General features: G+C 42.7%; 1 protein-coding gene across 1 annotated transcript in view; it reads left to right on the plus strand.

Annotated features, from left to right (window-relative positions):
* The window catches only part of cspg4 (chondroitin sulfate proteoglycan 4), a 63,662-nt gene extending 41,267 nt beyond the window's left edge, over positions 1 to 22,395 (plus strand). The window contains exons 4-11 of the mRNA XM_035643170.2: positions 117 to 305; positions 487 to 762; positions 4,491 to 4,667; positions 12,657 to 12,855; positions 13,282 to 13,413; positions 14,684 to 14,844; positions 17,598 to 17,781; positions 18,362 to 22,395. Of these exons, the coding sequence (XP_035499063.2) occupies positions 117 to 305; positions 487 to 762; positions 4,491 to 4,667; positions 12,657 to 12,855; positions 13,282 to 13,413; positions 14,684 to 14,844; positions 17,598 to 17,781; positions 18,362 to 20,190 (3,147 nt within the window). The 3' untranslated portion in view covers positions 20,191 to 22,395. The remainder of the gene's footprint in view (positions 1 to 116; positions 306 to 486; positions 763 to 4,490; positions 4,668 to 12,656; positions 12,856 to 13,281; positions 13,414 to 14,683; positions 14,845 to 17,597; positions 17,782 to 18,361) is intronic.
* Positions 22,396 to 23,169: the final 774 nt, after the last annotated feature.

Genomic DNA, 23,169 nt, shown 5'->3' on the forward strand with positions numbered 1-23,169 from the left:
GTATAGTTCTTGAAGTTTATAATGCTACAAAAAATTATTATAAATTCAAATTTTGAATGAATGATTAACGGTATGATTTTTTTCTGCACTTTTGCACTCTATCATTTTCCTCTTAGGTGGACCAAGCTGATATTCTGCCAACAGAAATGGTGTTCACCATCAAAGAACCTCCACGGTTTGGTCATGTGGTCAAGCTGACAAACAGTTCAGACAGTGCGGCTTCACCTGTCCTCGACTACATTCACACCTTCAGTCAAGAGGACATTGATCAGGGGCGCATCCTCTATGTGTCTGCATCCATCCAGGTTTATTGTCAATTCATTTATTATGTTTTACATAAATCAAATGTGGCAGCTTATTTCTCCTTTATATTCACACTGAGATTAAAAATCAGACAAAAGCACAAACTCGGCTGATATGTTTAAGGTGCAAGGTTTATTTTGAGCCTATCACTAACTTATTTCAATTTTTCTCATTTTCTTTCAGGGCAATGATGCCTTCACAGTGGACGTCAGCAATGGTTTTACCACAGTGGAGGACTTACAGATCTCTGTGAACATCGTCCCCCGGCTCATCCCAATCCAGACGTTCAACTTTACCGTGAAGGAAGGCCTCAGCAGAGCAATTAATGCAGAGACTATAAACATCTCACATCCCTTCTACAGCTCAGCAAACATAGACTTCGTTGTGGAAGAGCCGCCACAGCACGGGGACATCCGATACCTCGATGGAGACGAACTTTCTTACTTTACATGGGAAGAGGTATGTAGTTTTATTATTCAGGAAAGAAATTACCAATCAATTTTTTGTCTTGTGTATCACCATTGATGTAAACTTTCATATGATCCCTTCACTGACTATCAAACACGTTTTAATTAAGTTAAGTTTTATTGCTCAACAGTATGGTATTATACTGTACTACCGTTATCTTCGGACTCAAGATGCAAGAACACGGACAAGGAAGCAGTTTTAAGATATTTAATAAAACAACAAGGGGCAGAATAGGGCAAAGATGGGTCCAGATGCTGGCGGGTAGGTGAGCAGGGGCAAAGCAGGTTGAGACAGGCTGGCGTGGTGGAAGCATGCTTTTAAAGGGGCAGTAAGCGATTCTGGAGAAAGCTTGGTTCTCTCTATGTTCCATCCATCCATCGTCTACCGCAACCATTCACTCTCACATTCACACCTACGGTCAATTTAGAATTTTCAATTAACCTAACCCCATTCTGCATGCCTTTGGACTGTGGGAGGAAGACGGAGGACCCGGAGAGAACCCACGCATACACGGGGAGAACATGCAAACTCCACACATTCGAACCCAGAACCTTCTTGCTGTGAGGCAAAAGTGCTAACCACTACACCACCATGCAGTCCTCCCTCTATGTTGTTGTTGTGAATTTACTGCGCGACCCAACCACTAAGCCCAAACCGGGGAGGGGAGCATCACCCGCCAGCACGTGTCTTAAGGTGTCGAAGAGAGATGTTTACAAACGGCGCTCGAAGTGTTGTGTGGTGCGGTCCGCACCATTTTTTGGAAATTTCGATTTACGGAGCCTGGGCTGGGGCACACACAAAATCGACAGCTAACGGACGGTGAGGGAATATACGCAGATTTTTACAAAACGTGTATTGCTTTAGAATCGCTTACTGCCCCTTTAAGGCTTGGCTGAGGCAAACTCCAGGGATCCACAGGTTCGCAGAAAAGATGATCCTGGACAGGAAACGTGATTAGCAAAAGTACACTAAGCAAAAAGATCACAGAATAGACAGTGGCCGTGCATGATACCATAACAAGTAGAATAATCTGGCATTTCTATAATTTCTTTTTTTTTTCTTTATCAAACATTTTAAGGATTGAATCCATTTGATTCATATACTTTTCAAGGATGTGTCCATACCCAACCCATGAATTTCATCTGATTCATGTCTTTTTTTCAATCTGAGACTAAAACCTTCCCACTAGACCCCCCTAAAGCTCAGTTATCCATATTTCATCCTGCCGAAGTGACTCCATGGAGTGTAACATATCTTCCTCCCATGACCAGATCATTCATGGTGGTTGTCCAAGAGGATTACCACAGCGTCACCATGGAACTTTCCCTGAGTGCTGTTTTGGATTTGTTGTGTCGTATGAGATAGAAAGGGGAGGGAGAGTCGGGGAGCTGCTGCAGGACAGTTATCTGGCCTCCCTCCATGTGGTTCAGAGGCCCCAACTTTAGGAAAATATTAAAAATGCATGAGTAGTTACCAGTGGAAAAACCCTCATGCATTCTGAATGTACCACAAAGTTTAGTGGAGCAAGATATGTCTCCAGGTCTGGAGACATATCTTATAGCTCGTACATCTAGCCCTGGTCTGCCTCTGCCCCTCTCTACTTTGCTGAACCATTGTGGAAAAACTGAAGAGGCCATTGGACCGCCTCAAGCCAAAATAGACTGGCCCAGTATATTCCTATAATAATGTGTAAGTGCACACAAACCTCCCGCGCTTTGCTACTGCCAGACTCACTCACACTCTCTTAAAGATCCCAACGTGCAACTTGAATGGATCTCGTCCACAGCAGTGACTACGTTGTTAGTGGCAAAGCAAAGATTTACTAAGTCATCATCATCATCACCTCACACTTTGTAAAATGAAAAGATAAAAAAGAATACATGTCATTTATGAAACATAGTCAGATCTCCAAAATGAGAACCACACTGAAGAATACATGGCCAAGTTTCAGTCAGCGCAGCTTATAAACCAGGCCTTAAATGTTCCTAAGATAAAGTTCGGTGTGTCCAGGCCCCGGAGATATGGATACTTGACTTATTGGTGCATATCATTTTGCGATAAAGTCATTATTTTATTGATGCGGCACACTGAGGCTATGTGTGTGTGTCTGTGTGTGTGGAAAAACTCTGACTCATACAGACTAACTGCATTACCATTAAAACAAGTGCAAAGTAACTTCATGTGCCATGTGGCCCAGATGTGTCCCTAAGAACTGAATCCATGTCAGGCAGTGTAAGGCATCTTTCAAACCACAATATGGACTCTGATTTATTCTTTGAACAATAACATCATGTACACATTCAGTAACATATGCTATGCTGATCCAACTCGAAGAAATACAGGAAATCTGAAACAATTTGCTCCGATACACTTTCACTTTAATCAGGTTCGCGTCTCCATCGGGTCTCCATTAGTCCCTCCATCTGTGGAAACCTATTAAAGTCCACACAGGCGCCTTTATTTTGCACAAAGCACAGAATGGTTTTGGAGCAAAACGAACCAACTTCTGTAGCTTATTTCTCTAATTTCCCAAAATACAGTAGGTAAGCATCAATCATGATTTTGTAAATGAATCACAAATGAAATTACAATGAATTATGCAGCCGGTATCAAATACTGACGCACACATCAGTCTTTCTCTGAACAAATCTGAAGGCCACATGTCCAACAACCACCCACTGTTTATTGTCCCAGCCAGCAGACTGATTGTCTCCCCGACTTTCCCCGATCAGCAACCATGAAGGGGGTTGTTATTCCGCAATGATGCCGGTCATATGGAATCCATTTGGCTCTTCCTGTTCTCTGAGGCATATCCTCTCATCCCAGCAGCGTTTGTCGAGAGGTTTCTGACTGTCCTCTTTTGCAAGGAGCGACCTGACTCTGTAAATTTGTCAAAGGGTATCAGAGGACAGACAGATTGTGTCATCCAGATATGCCTACTGAGCAACAAGAACACAGGGTGCCGGGCATTGAGATTCTCATTTTGTCAGCTGAAAGTCAACATTGTTTGCTTACCCTGGCCACAGATGCTGTTCCCCATCTAGCTCACTTGACACTGGATGTCTAGTTCCATTGTACCTCTGGTTTCCCTCAAGGGTTCGTCCCAAAAGGGAGATTCTCCTGCTTCCTGCGCTGCTTGCAGACTTTAGGACCTGATTATAGCCCTTTGTCTCAGAACTTTGAGGGGATATGTGATTTGCTCTAAAACAAAACAAAAGGTACAGTGTGGATTATAGACACACTTTTGCCACATTTGCAAAAATAATCCATTAAGAGATTAGTTTGACGCTGGGATATACACTACGATACTCCCTGTCTGATATGTGCCCACATGCTTCAAACACGGAGCCCCTGCTATAAAATTGTCTTGAAGCCAAAGTGGCAATAATAAGGTTCCCTTATCAGGGGAAAGACAGCTATTCAAGGAAATTTCTAATATTTTAATCAAGTCAAGAAAATTAAGATCTACTTGAAAACCTTTGCCAAAAATGTGAGTTTCTCCCTATTCAGTTTCTTCCGGTTGTCGCAGGAGTTAACCAGGATATGATGACTCGGACTGTTCTTTGGATATAGGTGTTAAGAGACAGAGTCTCTGTCGCTGTAAAATTCTATTCCATCTTTTAGGCTCACTCCGCCGTTCTCTATTCTATGATGTTTCCGACCAGTCAGGCCTGATTCAGAACTGAGTGACAACTAGATCCCTTTTTTGTCTTCTCCAGGTGAAACTTGGACACATCTACTACATGCATGACAGCACCGAGAGCACCGGGGACAGTTTTACACTCTCTGCCTCGGCTTATGAGATTGAGCGCCGGAGCCTCCCTGTCACCATCACAGTGACTGTCATACCAGTCAACGACGAGCCGCCAAAACTGACACGTAACACGGGCCTGGAGGTAATGTATTGCTCTTTGAGAGGGTGTTAGCCGTTACATTGAGCCTTCCCCCCGAACATTGAAAAGTTGCTATGGGAAGATCGTTTATACCTATAAATTGTAAAGAGTTCGTTTAGTGCTTGTTTTCTTCCTATTGTACATTACTGCTGATGACAATTCAAGCTGACTACAGCCGTTCTTTTGTGTTTGGCTTCAAAACACTGGAATGTGTATTTCATGCTACAAAGATGATGATTCAGGGGGAGAAAGTAACTTGGTTCCCTACAGGAACATTCTTCTTTCAGCATGTAGCTTCTGTTTTTTCTTCTTTCTAGTTAATATTGTGAACATATGTGCACTGTGTCCTGCTGGAAAAGAGAGCGAGTCTGACTTGTGCATGTTTGATTGAGAGGCTGAAGGCATTCCCACCTGCTCCAGACTTGATGATTGGTCCGATGCCCACGACGCAGAATATGAAAGAACAGCCGATTAGAAACTACCTCTGAATGAAAACTAAATCTTGATTTGTTAACAATTTCTCACAAAAACGGTGACTTTCTTGAGCTGCCAATTTAAATCCCATGTGATGCGAAGCCACTCAAGACCCTCCGTGATCCTCTGGAATATATTTTAGGGTCAAATTGTACCATCATGATATCTGTCTGAGCTGTTGTAGTATCATAGTTTCAGGAAATCTGAACTCTGAATGAACTCTAGAAATGTACTGATCTCTCTCACATCCATACTGGATAGTTCCTCCTGCAGTTGCAGCCCACTGTCATGAGTCCAATATGCACTGAGAATTAAATTCACCCCGTGCTGCGAGCACGGTAAACACAGATCTTTACTCCGACGGACGCTGATGGACATTGACCTCTCAGAAGATGACGCATGCTGCTTCAATGCAGCAGTGACCTCCACAGCTTTTGTATATATATATATATATATATATATATATATATATATATATATATATATATATATATATATATAAAGGGCCATAAAATACAGTTTTTTTTCTCTCCAAAAAGTGGAAAGTAAATCATGTGAAAAGTGGAAAGTAAATCACATAACTATGAGAAGGCAGTGATTCAGTACAGGCTCCATGCAGCGTTAAGCAGAACCTCTGGTATACAGTAAACAGTATATATGCATTTTAATGCAAATTTTCTGACATGTCAGTTTGCTCCTGAACAGTAGAAAACATATTTTCAAAGGACACATACCTCTTACTGTATCTTAAAGGAGACATGTTATGCGTTTACCCCCTTTCCTCTAGTCTGTAGATAGTTTTTTTGTGTATGTAAAAGGTCTCCAAAGTTAAAAAGCCCAAAGTCTGCAGGAATGGACATAATGAGGAAACTGGTGTGTTTACTGAACATTAGAGCATGTGAACCTTTTCAAGTGATGAGCCAAATAAAAATTATCAACCTGAATATTAGCATAATATGTTTCCTTTAAAAAACAGATCTTACTAAATATTGTCAAACCTATCTCTTTCTAATTCATTCACTAGAACTTTGTATCACACAGGTATTATAGAGTTTATAACAGTAGGGCTCTATAAAGATATTGCAAGTGATAAATTACACGAATAGCGCTGATGGAAACAGAAGGAATGCATTAATCATTTAAGCCTTTACCTATTCACAATATGCGTTTGGATTCTGTGCGATCAGATTAATAAAGGAAAGGGATATATATATATACACACACACACATACTGACCCAGTCAGTACATGATTATATACTGTATATATATATACTGACTGGGTCAGTACTTGTGTGTGTGTTTGCAGATAGAAGGTTGCTTCAATAGTCTCTTTGTTTAATTGAATATATAAAGGTTCACAGTGAGTTTGTTACACGCTGTCAAAAGGATTCACGTCAGTCATAAAAGAAAAGTTTTGCAGGATCAGTGACATAAATTATACTGTAGGAGCAGGGAGGCAGTTGGAAAAAAAAACAGCAGTAATCAGCTCACAGAACTGGAAACCAACTGTGTCATTCAGCCCTCCCTGCTCTGCCTGCGGCTCCGCGTCTCCGTGGCAACCCGTATTTTTGGAAAACCAAGATGGTGGACAGGACCGCAGCTTGCTGGCAGAGTGAGAGCGGCTTACGGTCCCTGTGCCTCCTCCGCTGGGGCTGCAGAATGTAATATAACAACATGTCGATGTCTAACCAATACACAGCTGGGCCCGGCCCACCAGCAGTTGGGTTGATTTAAAGGCGGAAGTGTGTGCGTGCGTGCGTGCGTGCGTGCGTGCGTGCGTGTAAAGTGACCTCTGCAGCAGATCATCAGACATGATGACTTACGTGGCCGTGATCAGGCTCTGTTCAAGCTCATCATTGATCCAATTTGGCCCAGTCCTCAGGATACAGCTTGTCTCCATTAGGGTTTACACTCTGTCTCTGTCTCTCTCTGTCTGCTTCGACTTGACTTTGGTGTATTTCTGAATAGTTGTCCCACTGGGTCAGTCTGAATTCTTGACGGTCCAGTTTCTTATGCTGCCTTCATTCCCATCTACTATCTACCTCAGCCTCCTCGCTCTTTTGAGTGTGTCACATTCATGCAGGATTATATAGCTGTTCAAACGCCTTGCTTGAAATGCCAGCCTTAATCCCCCCTCGCTATATGTGCACATGACCAGTGAGTGATGGTAATTTTGTGTTATCCCTCGTTGAAACTCAAAGCAGGAGAGGGCAAATGCAGTCAATCTGACACTGCGGCAGATGAGGATCTTAAAATCAAACTGGTACACCTCCACTGTCTTTCCTTCTTTGCTGCTACAGCCACAACCATCCTTCTTGTTCTTGTTCTTGTTGTTTTCCTGTACTTTGAGTTGCTGCCTTGCCCTCCCACTCCCCAACATACAATTAGGAACACACCAGTGTGCCCTACTATTTCAAATGCCCGGATAGAAAAGCATACAGACTCAGACGTCCGGCCGCCCGTCAGAGTCGCACACATTTAAGAGGTGGTGGTATCCTGTTTAGTCATCAGCAAACTAAGTCATTCGCCTACAGCAGCTCCTTCATTGCTGCCCCCGACTGAAATATCAGCCATTGTTTCCGATCAAATGGAATTTGCAGCACATCCTCTTGGGCTCGTCGTGCATTGATTGTTATATAAGCCATTACTCCGCAAGGCCATTTTCAGGTTAGCTGCCTCAGACTGTCTGGTGCTTGGCCGGGGTGTCGTGTGGGATGATGTGGCCATCTAGTGTTGAGGGTTGTGGACTGCACTGTGAAGGGGAAAAAAACGCTCCACTGCAGCTTGTACTAACAATACTGTGAACCTCGAGATGGGACCTCATTTTATATCGACACCTTTTTTTTTATTACTCAAGCACACAGTTTTACAGTCTTTTTTCTGTTTGGGGTCTATTTAATGTTTCTCCCAGTGATGGTCAGCCGTGCATAGTTGCATTTTCAGCTCAATAGATAATACATACTGTAAATGGTTATCAAACATCATCATCTTCACCATGAACATCTCAACCCTGTATGATCATTTATCGTATGTGAGGAAGCACCCTCTCGCGTCAGTGAAATTTATTGCCGTAGTAAATTCACATTTTCTTTTAAAAATCCACAATTCCTTAGAAAACAATCTGCAAAAACAAACCTCCTTCACACCTCCATGCGGGTGCTGAGCCTGTGATTAGTTTTAAGCGAGTCCAAATGATTCCAAGATGCATATTTCCCAAATAATTAGCAGAAATGTCATCCAAAATGGAAATGTATGTTGTCATTTCCCTGGCTAATCCTTTACATCAAGAAAGGAGAGGAGAGTCTTGATTGGTTCTTCAGGTTCGTCGAAGTTGTGCTAACCTGAGTAATACTGCTTCTTGACTTAGTGCCTCATATATATATATATATATATATATATACATATGAAAGAAAACGCAGTAGTATTACACCTCTAGTTGTTCAGCTTCTCACCTTGCTCTGTTGACATACATAAGTAATACCATGTTGTATAAGGGCGAGTGTAGGTGAAAAGAAGAAAAATTCAGAGCTAGGGGAGGGGTGTAATAAAGCGAGATACTATAAAACTGTTTGACATTAAGAAACTCACAAATTTACCAGAGAATACTATAATCAATATATATATCTATATCTATATATAGATATATATATATATAAATCCATAACTATATGGACAGATGCAAGGATATAGGTTATATCTACAGGCAATTCAAATGGGATTTGTAGTTTTCTCTGAATGACCTTTACTTCTTTGAGCTTCAGGATCATCGCATGTTTACGTGTTTCTCCCCCCCCCCCCTTCACTCTCTGCCTGCCCTGCTCACCCCACCACAACACACTCCTCCCCACAACCTGCTCATCTCCACAGGCTTCACTCCTCCCCTGCCTCGGCGGTCTGCTGCCGAGCTCGTTCACCTTCCCGCTGCCTCGTCATCCGGCCGCCCTCGCGGCTCAGCCTTCTCTGTCTCCGTTCCCGCAAACCGCCACTGTGTCTTTGCCCTCAGCCTTCACCTATACCAGGACCCTCATCTCCCCAATAAAGCTCCACGTCATCATGTGTCCCTGTGTTGTGCATTTAGGTTCACCCGTTGACTTGAATAACTGATGGTGGGCTAAAATCACGAGGCAACATCATTTTTTCCTTCCGTGGCCCTAATATGAAATCATATATACAGGTGTACTCCAAGAACATGTGGTATCACTGTTGGGTTAAAAGTGCAACCAAGCACATCTCTGACCACACCCATCAGGGATGCTCCTTGTGGCCCAAAGGCTTGAAATCTTTTCACCAGAGATGACAACTAGTATGACAGATTTTCATCCTGGTATTAAATTACTCTTGAGAGTATGTTTGCATTGCATTACCTTCTATTAACCTTTCCAAAGCTGATGTGAACGAATTAAAACCTGCTTGAGGTCTGACTGCCTCGGCCGCGTTCTCAGTGGTGGAAGAATGATGGCTGGGTATTGGCGCACTAGCTTTTTACCCGTGCAACAATTCTCCTTAATTCTGCTAAATTGTCCAGGTGGGTGGCACAGTTGTCGACTGAGCCATGTCTGCACACCGTGCCACGTCCTGGCGCTAACAGAAGGACTGTCAGCCTCTCGCGTCTGACTGTCTCTCAGGGGAGGGAGACAAAACAGAGGGGAGAAGAAGCTGCACTGTGCCGCTGTCTCGTCTCCCGGGTGCAACAGTGGATGGTGGGTGCTCTGCCTGAAGGCAAACAGATTCACTTTCCTCCCCTAACAGAGCCCAGGCTTGGCTCAAAAATGTTTGGGGTTCAGTGTCCGCTCCCCCTCGCCAGCTTCTGGACAAACAATCAGGCTCAGCCTTCCCGCCGGCCTGAAATGTAAATTGCCCCGCGGAGGCCGAGCTTCTTCTGGGCCTGATATCACAGGCTTTCTGCAGGGGATTATCTATCTCCAGCACAGTGCATGAGATCATGTGTGTTGATGCAGGCTGATGTGGTGTAACCTATCAAAGGCGGGAAGTGATGCAGAACGGACGTTTCTCTCGGAGGGTGTGACGGTCTTCCTCTGAAAGGTGACGCACCGGCTGCGGGGCTCCTCCTACGGTGGAGGCGTGTGACACATGGGAGGTTATTTTCCCCAGAGGTCTTCACTTTGGACGGGACATGTGGCGGTTCTGTACGGCTAAATGGTTAACAGACAGCACTGTTAGACAGTTTACTTTTTAATGACCTCTGCTGTTGCTGTACAACACTGGTGAATGGTATGGCAGCAGAGCTTTGATTTAAAATCCAACTCAGATTCTTTTAAACATGTCACCAGTTTCAGAAGTTATGATTTGAGAGAATCAAAGATGCAACGTGTCAGCACAAAGAAAGCACAACGTGTGTAATTAGGAATCGCAGCTTTGAACTGCCGATGCCGTGTGTCACGGCGATAGAGCTTTGATGCTGTTTCAAACCAAATGGGATGTGAGGAGCAGCGCAGTGTAAGGCAACTAAATTATGAACTTTAAAACACATTTGTTGTATCGACCTCGTCCAGATGGGTCTGAAACAGCAGACAATGACATAAACGACTTAAAGAGGCAGCAGTGTTACTGGTTTTACAATGATCTCTAAGAAAGTTGAACTTACGTGGAATGTGTAAAACATATGGACCATATGTTTTTTTTGATACACTATGGGTAGTTGTGTTCCTGTAGGGATGTTGGTCGGTACACGACTTTGGTCAGCTGTCCGTCTGTCTTTGGCGCCACCGGATTAGCATTTGTGGTTTTGACTGATCTCAACCAAAATGTTTGCCGGATCTTCATCAAATTTGTTACTTCACATCCCCTCAGTGTTGCAGCTCAGACAAGCTATTACGGCATCGTCGGATCTAATTCTTTACTTGTCCAACATTTCTTTTGTGACCAAACATAATAAAGATAGGATGATGATGATATTCCCATCACCCTTAACTTTGTGTTAAGGGGGGAAATTCATTAATTAAGTAAGCATGCTAACACATGGAATCGTAGACAGGGTAGACATTACACCTGCATGTAAGTATTAATCAGATCATTTTCACTGTGAGCACTGGGCATGTTGCATGTAGCCAAAAACCACCACTGTGCCAAAGTGAAGCCTCGCGGAGCTGCAGGCTGTCAGTACTAAAGAATGTTCCTTTTTTCTTTTTTCTTCTTGCGTGACTTGGTCGCGGCGCCTTATTGGTTTCAACTGAAGTGTCTGGACCCAAGTTTGGATTACATGCAATATTAAATGCTATATTATGCTTTAGGGCTATTAGAGTAAATGTAAAATAACCCCCCCCCCCAAAAAAAAACACTTAACCACTTTTGAAAACAATTGTTGTTAATGTACCATGCCCTCTCCGACTCACTTGTGTTATTTGTTGGTGCACTTGCAAATTCCCATGGAAAACTGGGCCCGTGTGGAAAAATATTCTTATAGTTAATATCCACATTTTTTGTGCAATTCACACAACATCATAAACATAAGTTGAAAAACACCCCAGCTATCTTGTTCCAGAACTAATCTGTGAAGAAATCCCCTCATAGGAAAGGCAGATTTATTTCGTAGTGTTCTCAATGATCCTCGACAGATATGAACCGAATGCGACACCGCTCGTGGACAGGAGTTTTAGGTTCCATGTGTGGGTTCAGGGAGAACTAACGGCAATGACGCATTATCGCGAGGGGTTTTCCAGTTCAGAAAACAGCAAGACGGCACATGCATGCCACAAGTTCATGTCCTCTCTCAACCAAGTTCAAAAAGTTCATTACAGCACATCTAGAATATCCTCAGAAAAGAACTTGTATGCTGTGTGCTACAAATGATGACCGCTGAAGCATTAATATGTGAGACTGAAGCTTCCTCATGTCTGAGGATTCTTGCTCTTCATCCTGAGACTTGAGAAAGAGAGGGGGGGGGGGGGGTTATCACAGGGCGAATGACTTTCAAGATCGATATGTACCTCATGCTGCAGGGCACCCTTGGCTCGCTTTCCCAACTGATTCCAGCTACTTGAGAAAGTCTTGGTTGGGATCTGGGCCATTTTTTCCAATTAATGCTCCTTTCAGCCAGCTGCCCATTAGATGTCCATTAAAGCCCCTCCACCCGGGGAGAGTCATTCAGTGTGTGCTGGTGTACTCCATCTTCTGATAAGAGAAGTGCCTGGACTGTCACAAGACAAAGAATTAACCTTTTAAATTGTTACTCAGGAGAGGGCTTGGCTGCTCGTAGGGGCCCAATTTTCACGCAAATAAGTTTGTTCATTTGCTTATTTCTTTTGGGGTTAGCTTCTATCTATCTAGATCACTTTGGAACATCATCAAAACAATGATGCACATTAATGCACAGCATCATATTATCTTTCTGTACACTGCACGCCCTCCAGATAATTTACAGACAAACTCCTGACCTCTGGCTTGAACTAAAATTCCTAAAAACATAACTCAGACTTTAACCTGCTGTGTGTTTTCGTCTCCGTTCCTCATCCTCTCTCTCTCTGTGTCCCTCTCCCACCGCCTTTGATATTTTGCAGGTCCTCGCCGGGGAGGAAGCTGATATCACCTCCAGCATGCTGAACACAGAGGATGCCGACACCCCCGTCGGGGAGCTGGTCTACCACGTCGAGGCGCCGACCAGCGGCATGGTGGCGCTGAAAGAGGCGCCCGAGGAGAGCATCCTGAATTTCACACAGGCCCACGTAAACAGAGGGGAGGTCATCTTCATGCATGAGGGTGAGAGGAACAGACGACCCTGATATATGACCTTCACTGACCTCTGTCTGAGACTGGTTGAAACACAACAACAACACAGCTTAGAATGGTCAGATTCAGTGTCCGGGTCTCCCTAAGAAGAAATATTAATACCTGGCAAAGTAATCAATAAGTGATTGGTATTGATCAACAACCCTCTTAAACCCCTACAGATATGCCGTGGTCCTCTTGTCCAAATGTGTCAACCTGTGGCTCGTGATAGAAATAGAAACCTATTGTACATTAAGGCCACAAAATATGGAATGTTTTAAATTACACTTGCTTTATAAAAGTATAAATTAAAGCACGAGAGGAAAAAAAGACCCAAAAAAGAAAGAAGCAAGGAGGGAAACTAGTTGATGAACTGAACGACGAGTGACAAACATCCCAACTCACCTGTCCCTGTAGGTGAGGAGTCTGGGGGTTTCAGTTTCACCGTGACAGACGGGGAGCACACATCTCCTCTCTACCAGTTTGTCGTCACAGCCAGGCCTCTCACCATCACCATGGTGACGCAGGAGGAGCTCATGGTGTTTCCAGGTAAGACGCCAAAAGTTGAAACCATGAAGTGATGGAAAGATAAGTGTGTGGTGACTTTGCTCAGCCCAGGCATTTCAGCAGCATTGTGTATAAATTGTATTTATATTTATTCTCTTTTGTATCTAAGAAATTACTTTGGAACCTCAGCCATACATTTATACATATTTTCATTATATATCTATCTTCATTTACTCTAATAATCTTCCGAATATCTTGGTAGCCCCTGGTTTGAATTACAACCATAACTCTGACTTAAATCTGCTGTGTCAGACACAAAAAAAATCATGGTTAACCGCAGACAGGTTATCCAAACCTCACTTATTTCTTTATAAAAAGTAAAATACTTGTATTGAAGAATCATTCCCAGGATTAGATTTCAGTCCGTGAAAAGTCCCCACATCTCTCTAAGTTTCCTGTAAGATTTTCCCTCAATTTTCCCTTTTTCCTGATCTTGAAAGTTGTTTTGACCACCGACCAAGAAATGTTTTCAGTGGATTATTCCAAAGCACAGCAGCTTTGTATTGGGTGTGCAGATAATAAAAAATATACAATACTCTCCCTCACACTCCTTGAGGTAGATACAGTGGGTTTATGAAGTAACTTTTCCTTAGCAACGGTCACATGGCCAAAAATGATAATGTTAATGATAATGTTGCAGTTAATTTGCTTTGATTTCTTGAGATTATTTTCAGCCAGTTGTCTCAAAGTCATTGTTTCCATCTAAAACAAGCTAAACTTCATTGTGATAGAAGCACACGAGAGAATTAGCCACTACATAGTACTGGTCATATCAGACCAAGTAAGCTTGTAGGGGCAATGTCTTGAATTATTTCTTGTTATGAATTCAATTTTTCATTCATAAGAGCAAGATTGTTTCACAATTTCTTTAATGTCATGGTGCCTGTAAAAGCTGGATGCTGGAGCTTGGTACGGTTGTTTCTGTTCCAGTCTGGAATAGAAATATCACCTGACGTATTGAAGAAGAACAGATGAAAGAATTAAGAAGGGAACACGGGCAATAACCTCAGTTGTCACACTTTTATTTAAAGCTTGGATAACATTTTGGAATGAGACCCTCCACATTAGGACGCTCCTGTGCATGGTAATGTGCATGTGAGTTACTGTAACCAATAAATTCGGAGACATTTATGAACTCCGTCTGATTTTACGAGCTCGACTACACGCTGCCAAGAGAGGGCATTTTACGCGGAATCATCTCAGCAGTCACAGCACCGCGTGTGTGTGCGTGTCTGTGCGTGTGTTTTCACAGGAACAAGGCAGCCCATCACAAGTGCCAATCTGGGGGCTGTAACCAATGAGGATGGCAACGAGATAAGCTACTCACTTATCCGCCCACCTCGTTTTGGAAGACTCATCCTGGCCAATGACAGGAACCAGTATGAGGAAATGACCCGCTTCTCACAAACACAGGTAATTACCTTGGGTGTGTGTGTGTGTGCGTGTGTGTGTGTGTGTGTGTGTGTGTGTGTGTGTGTGTGTGTGTGTGTGTGTGTGTGTGTTTGTGTGTGTGTGTTGCGAGATGTGTTTTTCTTGGTTGTATCTCTTCGAGGACACATTTAACTAATATAATAATGGTAATGATAATGACTTATGAGTTAAATATTAATTTTCTTTATAGATCCACTCCATTTTCAAGTTTAACATTCCTGTTAATAGCAGACTTGTAGTCACAGCCCTTAAAGGCTTTCCAGTCGTCTGCTACTAACTCATCAGGTAGATATGAAATATGATATAATGCCACTTGAGTCCATTAAAACACAGCTAATCCTCCTTACAACACAAGCTGCTTCTGCAGAGACCACCACTGTTCCACAAGTGGAAATAAGTATGAGCGTATTAGTTTATCAAGTGGCAACTCCTGATATGTTGTAATACTTCAAACACTTGAGTTACCGTTTGGTTATATTTCCCTGAATATGCTTCACTTCACTGTCCTTAACCAAATAGTGTAACTGTCTTTGATTTAAACAAAGCTCAGCCATAAGGGAACAGATCAGAAAAAGCTGATTTAAATTGTTATTTGAAGTTGCCATACTGGTCATCGTGGGAGTCACTGACAAAACCTTCCTGTCTGGTTTTGTTTTATTAGAGGGTTGTTTTTTTTTATCGATACAAGGGGATATTTTGGCCATTATTTCAGATGCATGCTTCCTATTTGATGGTGTAGGTGTAGGAGCTATCAGTTCGCCGCTTCAGGACCCTCAAATAAAAGAGTTCTCGTCGAGCAAATTCCAATTCAGTTGTCCATTTATTGCCTCCATTCAACTCAAGGTTTTCTGCAGAGAAAGGGAAAAAAAGAAACATTTATAATCAATACAGTACTTGAAAAATATCCATGGATGAGGCAGAATGCTAAATATAGCCGCAACATAATTGAAACAATGTTTTTTCAAAAGGAAACCCACATTGCACAAATGCATGAGGGAGGCGGGACTGGAGACAATCGCATGCAAGGTGTGTGTCCGCACACAATGGGTTTTCCGTTCCAGAGAGCGAGTGCACGTGAACTGTAGGCCAGTTACCTAGGCCCCTCACCTGTTTTATCACCTGATTATTCAGACCAGACGGTCCAAATGAAGTTTTATTACTTTATATGTGTACTTTCAGTGATCTTTCAAACTCACAGCATATGAGGCACGAGCGTGTTCCTCTCCTTCACCAGCAGGGGGCCTTAGTGAATATGACACTGTGCCACTTTGATGATCACGCTGGCATGATCATAGCTCATAGGCTTTCAGAAGTTTGAGGGGGGGTTTTTTTGTTTCTTTATCCTTTTCCTCCGCTTTTATTGAATGCTGGGACGGATGACTGTGATCTCCCGCTTATCTTAAATACTCTCAGATAAATCTACTTTATCTCCCCTTCAAAGCTGTAGTAGGTGTAGGAGAGGTTTTAAACTGTACAGTGCAAGGACAGGCAAAGAATAATAGATGAAGAGACTCATTTTAGTTGTACAGTTGTAAAAGTAACATCATAGTAACGCAAAGAGAAAAGGACATTTCAGTCACTCCTCATAGTCCTGAGCGTAATAAAATGTTATTGGCTTTTAATGGTTGACACCTACATGTTTTGGCAAAACCTATTGTCAGGGTGTGGCCCTTGATTCAACAGAGTTCCTTTGTTCATTGAGTTTGATTGTTGTTCAGGGTTGTTTTGTTTTTTAACTTTTATAGTCTGTAAAGCAAAGAAGCACTATTATTTTTCTGCTCACTCAGATTATGTTAACAAATAGCCAGATTACCTTTTTTTGAAAAGTAAATTATCAATGGTGTATTTAGTTGGAATACGGATCATACAAGTAGCACGATGCAGGGACTGTAGGCCCTGCTTGTCTGCCATGGTGCCAGTATGCTCCGTCTCTCATCTCCATCCATTCAAGACTATCTGTTCATTTCCAATCCTGACATCTGACCGTGCTTGAGTGGGCATGAGAACAAATTCCTTCTGTGCAAACTGCTCAGTTTAGAGTGTGACAGAAAATCCAACACCAGGCTGGGTTGAAAACAAGATTTGATTTTCAGCAGTGTGCATTTACGGATATACTCGTGCACATTTGCCTGTGCGTGTGTTCGTGCACGTGTGTGTGTGTGTGTGTGTGTGTGTGTGAGATAGAGAGAGAGGGAGAGAGAGCCGGAGTAAGAGAGAAGAGTTGAGTTTAGGACACAGTGGCCTCAGAGAGCGAACACAAGCCGTCACATTCCAGATCTCCAACCAGTATCCCGGTTCAGCTGAGCCAAACCCCTGCTGCAGCCATTTGAGCTCCCTTTTACTGTGGGCCGTACTAACGTCAGAGGGGAAGAGAGCAAAAAAATAGTTTTGCAAACAAATATGTAGGTCCTTGCCTATGAAATTACCCACGACATCACTGTGTGTATGCCGATGGCAATGTAAAACTCTGCAAAACTCAGTAGGAATGATACTAAATTGTGTAGTTGCTGCTGGCACAGTGTTTTTTCACAGTAACAAAATACCCTTCTCGAGGTCTAGCTATTTTAACTCAATACTTGTGTATATTCCTTGCCAAAAAGGACCCATGGGAGAATAAAATAAACTTAACCTGCTGCCAGTAAAACATGTCAGGGGGCAATTTGTGATCGAAGCCAGTATTGAATTTTTTTTCAAAAACAGCTCATCGTCTTCTGATTTTGTTTACCCTGACACAGCTGGAGTCTGGAGCTGTCTTTTATGAGCACCAGATGCCCGAGGAGCCTTTTTGGGTGGTGAGGGACTCCATTGAGCTCACTCTATCATCCCAGCCGGCCCCAGATGTCCGTCACATCCTGCCCATCACCGTCTCTTACTATGCTGCGCACAGCAACATCTCCTCACAGCTGTGGAAGAACAAAGGTAAATGACATGGATTTTTAAAGACTTAAAATCATTGTACACACACCTTTACAGATGTTGACATCCACAGATGAGTGTATAGTCCTGTAAAGCCCCATTAGAGGGCTATGCCATAAATAATTGTACTAGAATCCACCATTTATGTTGTTGTGAAGATGGCAGCCTCCTCCTGTTGATTCTTATTTTTAAAATGTGCACGTTTCTGTGGTTTCTCTGATCGAAATCACATTGATGTCAATTTCTGATTAATCTGCCATTATGCCAGGAAATTGCCTCTCAAAGTTGTCCCTCATTATTCTTCAGTTGAATTTTTCATTGAGAGAAAAACCTTTCTTATTATCTTCTGTAATTGTCTAACAGTCCAAAGTCATAAAGAGATTTATAACCCCGACTTATGTAGCTGCCAAAACAACAAGTGCTTTGCTCCATCTGTCTCTCCTAACGTGCCAACAGTGCCAATGTACTGCGCCTGCATAATTAAATAGCGACTGGAGACAGCCTAAGCTGGATAGATGATATTTCTGAAAACTGAATTTGATGACATTTAATATTTCTGTTTGTTTTTGTTGCTTCCACTCAGGTCTGGAAATTGTGCAGGGCCAGAGGAAAACCATTGATGATTCCACTCTTGACGCCTCCAACCTTCTGGCTAGCCTACGTGAGGCTACGCAAGATGATGTGGATGTGGTTTTTGAGGTCAAACGTTTTCCTGACCATGGTCGTATAACCCTAGGTGGTCAGGACCTTCCCCGTAATGCCCCATCCTTCATGCAGGAAGATGTAAATCAAGGAAAGCTGGAGTATCTCCATGATGACTCAGGGGCCTCTTTTGACCGCTTCACTTTCAGGGCCCGTCTAAAGTCTGAGGGTCAAGGTGTGGCCTCACCTGCTGAGTCTGTGGTCCTGGAGGAGATATTTAACATCTCAGTCAAACGAAGAGGCTCTGATCCCCCCGAACTAGTTACCACAGACATGCTCTTGGAGGTTCTTCAAGGCTCCATGACCATCGTGACCCAGAAGCATCTCAACACTCAAGATGAGGACAGTCCACCCGATGAGGTTCACTTCAAGGTGACCAAAGCACCTAGCAACGGTCGACTGGTTGACTCACTCACAATGGATGCCATCAATGACTTCACACAAGAGATGGTCAATCGTGGGCAGGTGGGCTTCTACAGCGATGACAGCCTTGTAGATGGCTTTGTGGAATTCATTGTGTCCGATGGAGAACACAAAACAGAGCCACATACGCTCCACATCGGCGTCCTAGCTCGCACCTTGTTTCTTGACAAAGCTCCTGAGATCAAGGTGAAGCAAGGCGATGATGAGACCTTGGTGACTGAAGAGATGTTGAAGGCCACCACTGGGGGCCCCGTGGAGGAGGACATCCTTTACAAGATCACTAGTGTTCCTAAGTATGCAGCTGTCATGGTAGACCGGCAGCCCACATCAGCCTTCACCCAGAAACAGATCAAAGAAGGCAGAGTCAGTGTCCGGTTTGTGAAGTCGACCTCACCTCGAGATAGTGTTGCTTTTGTGGCCCGCAGTCGGGCTGCCAATGTGTCCTCTGTCCTCAACATCACAGTCCAGCCTCTGGCCAACATCGCTCAGGACCCTCTCTTACCACAAGGTACTCTCGTCCAACTGGACAGGAAGCTTCTGGATGCGTCTCCACTGGCAAACAAGACCAGAGCATCGCCCACGTTCATTGTAATCCAACAACCACGGGGGGCTCATTTTGTGTGGTCTGGAGGTGCTGGTGCAGGTCAGCCAGTGGACACATTTAGCCACAGGGATTTGGATGAGGGCCGTGTTGCCATGGAAATCCTAAATCGCTCGTCTGGATCACAGGGTGGTTTCACTCAGGATGAGGCACGCTTCCTGCTCAAAGCCCATGGGGTGCCTCCTGCTGAATGTGTGCTGTCCTTTAAGACAGGCCCCTACAATGCCTCTGGGGTCTACCCTGTCAACCTGTTGAGGATCCCCTCAGAAGGCCCAATTGCCACTCCAGCTAGCCCCCGCTGGAGGAGCAACACGGACTGGCCCCACGGAGACTACCCCACTACAACATCTTCCGGCTCTAGCCCCAACGGGAAACCATACGTTTCCAGACGCAGCAACTTCTGGTCTATTCTCATCCCCATCCTGGTAATCCTCCTCCTTTTGCTGCTGGCAGCCATCTTGGCCTACTACTTGATCCGTAAAAACAAGACAGGCAAGCACGATGTCCAGACGGCAGCTGCCAAGCCCAAAAACGGAGAGGTGGCCGGCACAGAAACCTTTCGCAAAACTGACCCAGCCAACAACATCCCCATGTCCAACATGGACTCCAAAGACACAGACCCGGAGTTGTTGCAGGACTGTCGGACAACAAACCCAGCCCTGAAAAAGAACCAGTACTGGGTCTGAGACACTTTGAGATACAGTGGCACACAGAGAGGTGGATCCTCGAGTGTTTGGAAGCCTTCCTACTCCATTCCTCTCAGTATTAAAGACCTCTTGCCACAGCAGTTTAAATGAAAATAATTTTTTGACACCATTGGTTATTTACGTCTCTAAACACGACTGTGGACAAATTCTCAGGCAATGAAACACTGAATACTTATTGGCAAAGAAAGAGGCAGTTTCTTACCTTACAAGGTTCCTGCCTGTCTATTTATTTTAGTTTGATCATTCCTCTTTGTCAAAGGGCACAGATGAAGACATAAACATGACATGTGTTTGCAAAAAGTATTTGGAGTGTGCTCTGTCTTTGTATTCCATATGATATCATAAACCAATATTCTTAATTTGAGTGGATAGGTAATTTAAAGTCTTGGTAATCATTTGATATTAGTTTTTGGTTCATCAGCAAAGTCGATAAGTGTGTACATAGACGAGGAGGTAAATAGATTGCTGTATTATCAAAAAGATGACAAACTGCCTCTTAGGGTTTTCTTTATTTCTTTATTTTTCAACTTTTTAAAGGTACTGTTGTATGTTGTTTCTCAGGGCTAAATTCAGTTTAAAGAAACAGTTTGATATTTTGGGAAATACACTTGATCACTTCCTTATCATAAGTTAGATGAAAGGATAGATACCACTCTCATATGTCTGTAGAAGCTATCCAGGAGTTATATCAATCGTCTAATCTAACTAAACAAAAAGTGAATAAGCTTTTTTTCCCCAAATGTTGACCTATCACTTTAATGTCATTACACATTAACATTTTTAATTTTGTGTGGAGAGCAGATGGTATAAGACTATAAACTGTTAAAAAAGAAAAAAAATTTAAAATTAGTTGCATTGAATTTAGCTCAGAGTCATGTCATCATCTGTCATATATTTTGATATTTCTACATGATTCCAAAGTGCTTGCAAATGTTCACTGGACTGGCACAGCACTGACGGCGACACTTCATGGTACGGTGGTATGTTATTTCGGTAGAGATTTCTACCAAATACACATCCGTATTGGCTGACTGGCAAAGTTGAGGTCATCTTAAACTGGAATATTTCCAGTTTTCAAGTCTGCAATTAAGAATTTATAAATACTGTGCTGGGGGTGATAATTTACAAAACCCTCCATTGGTTCAGTGACACAGAGTTAGTCATCAAAGCTATTTTTTGATTTCAAGCATTCCATATGTAAGCTGAATATGCAGACTGTCATATTTTATTTTTTTTTTACTCTTTCAACTTGTTTTGTATATTGAGCATTACTGTAATCGAGACTCTCTTTAGACATCTTTTCTTGTCACTCTGACCTGTCCCGGTTAACTTGTCTGATTGTTGAATGTTGACTGACTTACTTAAGCTGAAGTAGAAAGTGTTCAATGAGAAATTCAGAAAAACTCTCCTGATATCTTCAAGTGTTTCACTATTTGCTGTATATTTCTTTTCTCATACTGTATACTGATGACACCTTATTCTATGTTAGTCATATACTGAATATACAATTATTTCTATGCAGTATTCAACTTCTATTGATTTTTAATTTTTTTGTAGTTGTCTGAGAGCAAGATATGTAGGTTGATATTTTACAGACAGTGAGAGTGATCTGTGCAGGAGACACTATATATTTCTTGTGACATTATCTCATACAGAGTGCTGAAATAAAACCACCAGTCCCTCAGTCAGGACATGTGTTGTGGACATCAACATTGAACCCGTTTTTATGTGTAAATATTCTGGTTTTCGGACGTCAAGAGAATATTTGCATGTAACTACATTTAATCGAATTGAGCAACTACAAAAGTGTGTGTGTGTGTGTGTGTGTGTGTGTGTGTGTGCGTGTGTGTGTGTGTGTGTGCGTGTGTGCGTGCGTACATGCGTGCCTGTGTCCATCAGTCTCACCCTTCTGTTTCATTCTTATTGAGTTCATTGCAGAGTTTAATCACCACCCCTCATTTTTCATTATTTATTGTTTCTGTCACTTCCCACACATCAGTTCATACTTGTGCGCTCTGTCAGAGATTAAACTGTTATCTGTCAACTGCAGGTGCCTTTGAAAATAATGGCAACACAGAGCAATGTTTAGATTCCGAAAATAGAGCACAAATGTCAATTAAACCTGCAGTTTGCCTCTGAGCTTGTTCTCAGCACTAATGGAAATAAAATGTTCATGCAACAAAACCTTGCGTTCGTCCGTTTGTAACTTTTGCTGAAATTCTACATCTCCAGGCTGCCGCACGCGGGTGAACTTTCACAGGGGTTGCTTGTTCATATTTTTATGGTTTTACTTTAGTGTGATATATTTATATTTACTTTTGTGTATATAATTGCCCTATCAACCTACTTGATGAGCAGGACCACATGTTGAGGTTGGCCTGGATTACATTGCAAAAATCGTTTTCATTCTCGAGCAATTTTTTAATGGGACCTGTGCTTTTGTGTTGTCATGGCTAGATAAGAGTACTAAATTCATCATTTCTGCCTCCAACAAGGGGCTGCAGCTCGTCTTCAGGTGGTTCAAAATAACGCAGCCCCCCAAGGCAATTTTCTGAATTGCTGTGTCCAAAACTCTCTCAGGTAGGCTAACCGGTGTCTGCTGGATGTTTCCAGAGCTCATTTTTAAACAAAGGGAGACTGAGAATTTTCTGCTTTTGCCCTTAAACTTTAGAATAGTTCACCTCTCACTGTTTGATACCCCAAATCAATTGACCTGCTTTTTTGCCCTTGTCTTTTGAGACATATCTGTTTCAATCATACTTTGTTACTCATGTGCCTGATATTTTATGCTATATCCTTTTACTGTGAAGCATGATTAAACTTTTGTTTCCAAAAGTGCCCAATGAAGAAATCTCGCACAGTTTTAGACCCAAACGATAGTGAAGCGACCCTCCTTTAAAAAAAAAGTAATAACCTATTGGTCATTTTTTTTGTTTAGTTGCTTTAATTGCAGTCAAT

The sequence above is a fragment of the Scophthalmus maximus genome, chromosome 7, assembly GCF_022379125.1.
Source record: "Scophthalmus maximus strain ysfricsl-2021 chromosome 7, ASM2237912v1, whole genome shotgun sequence".
NCBI lineage: Eukaryota > Metazoa > Chordata > Actinopteri > Pleuronectiformes > Scophthalmidae > Scophthalmus > Scophthalmus maximus.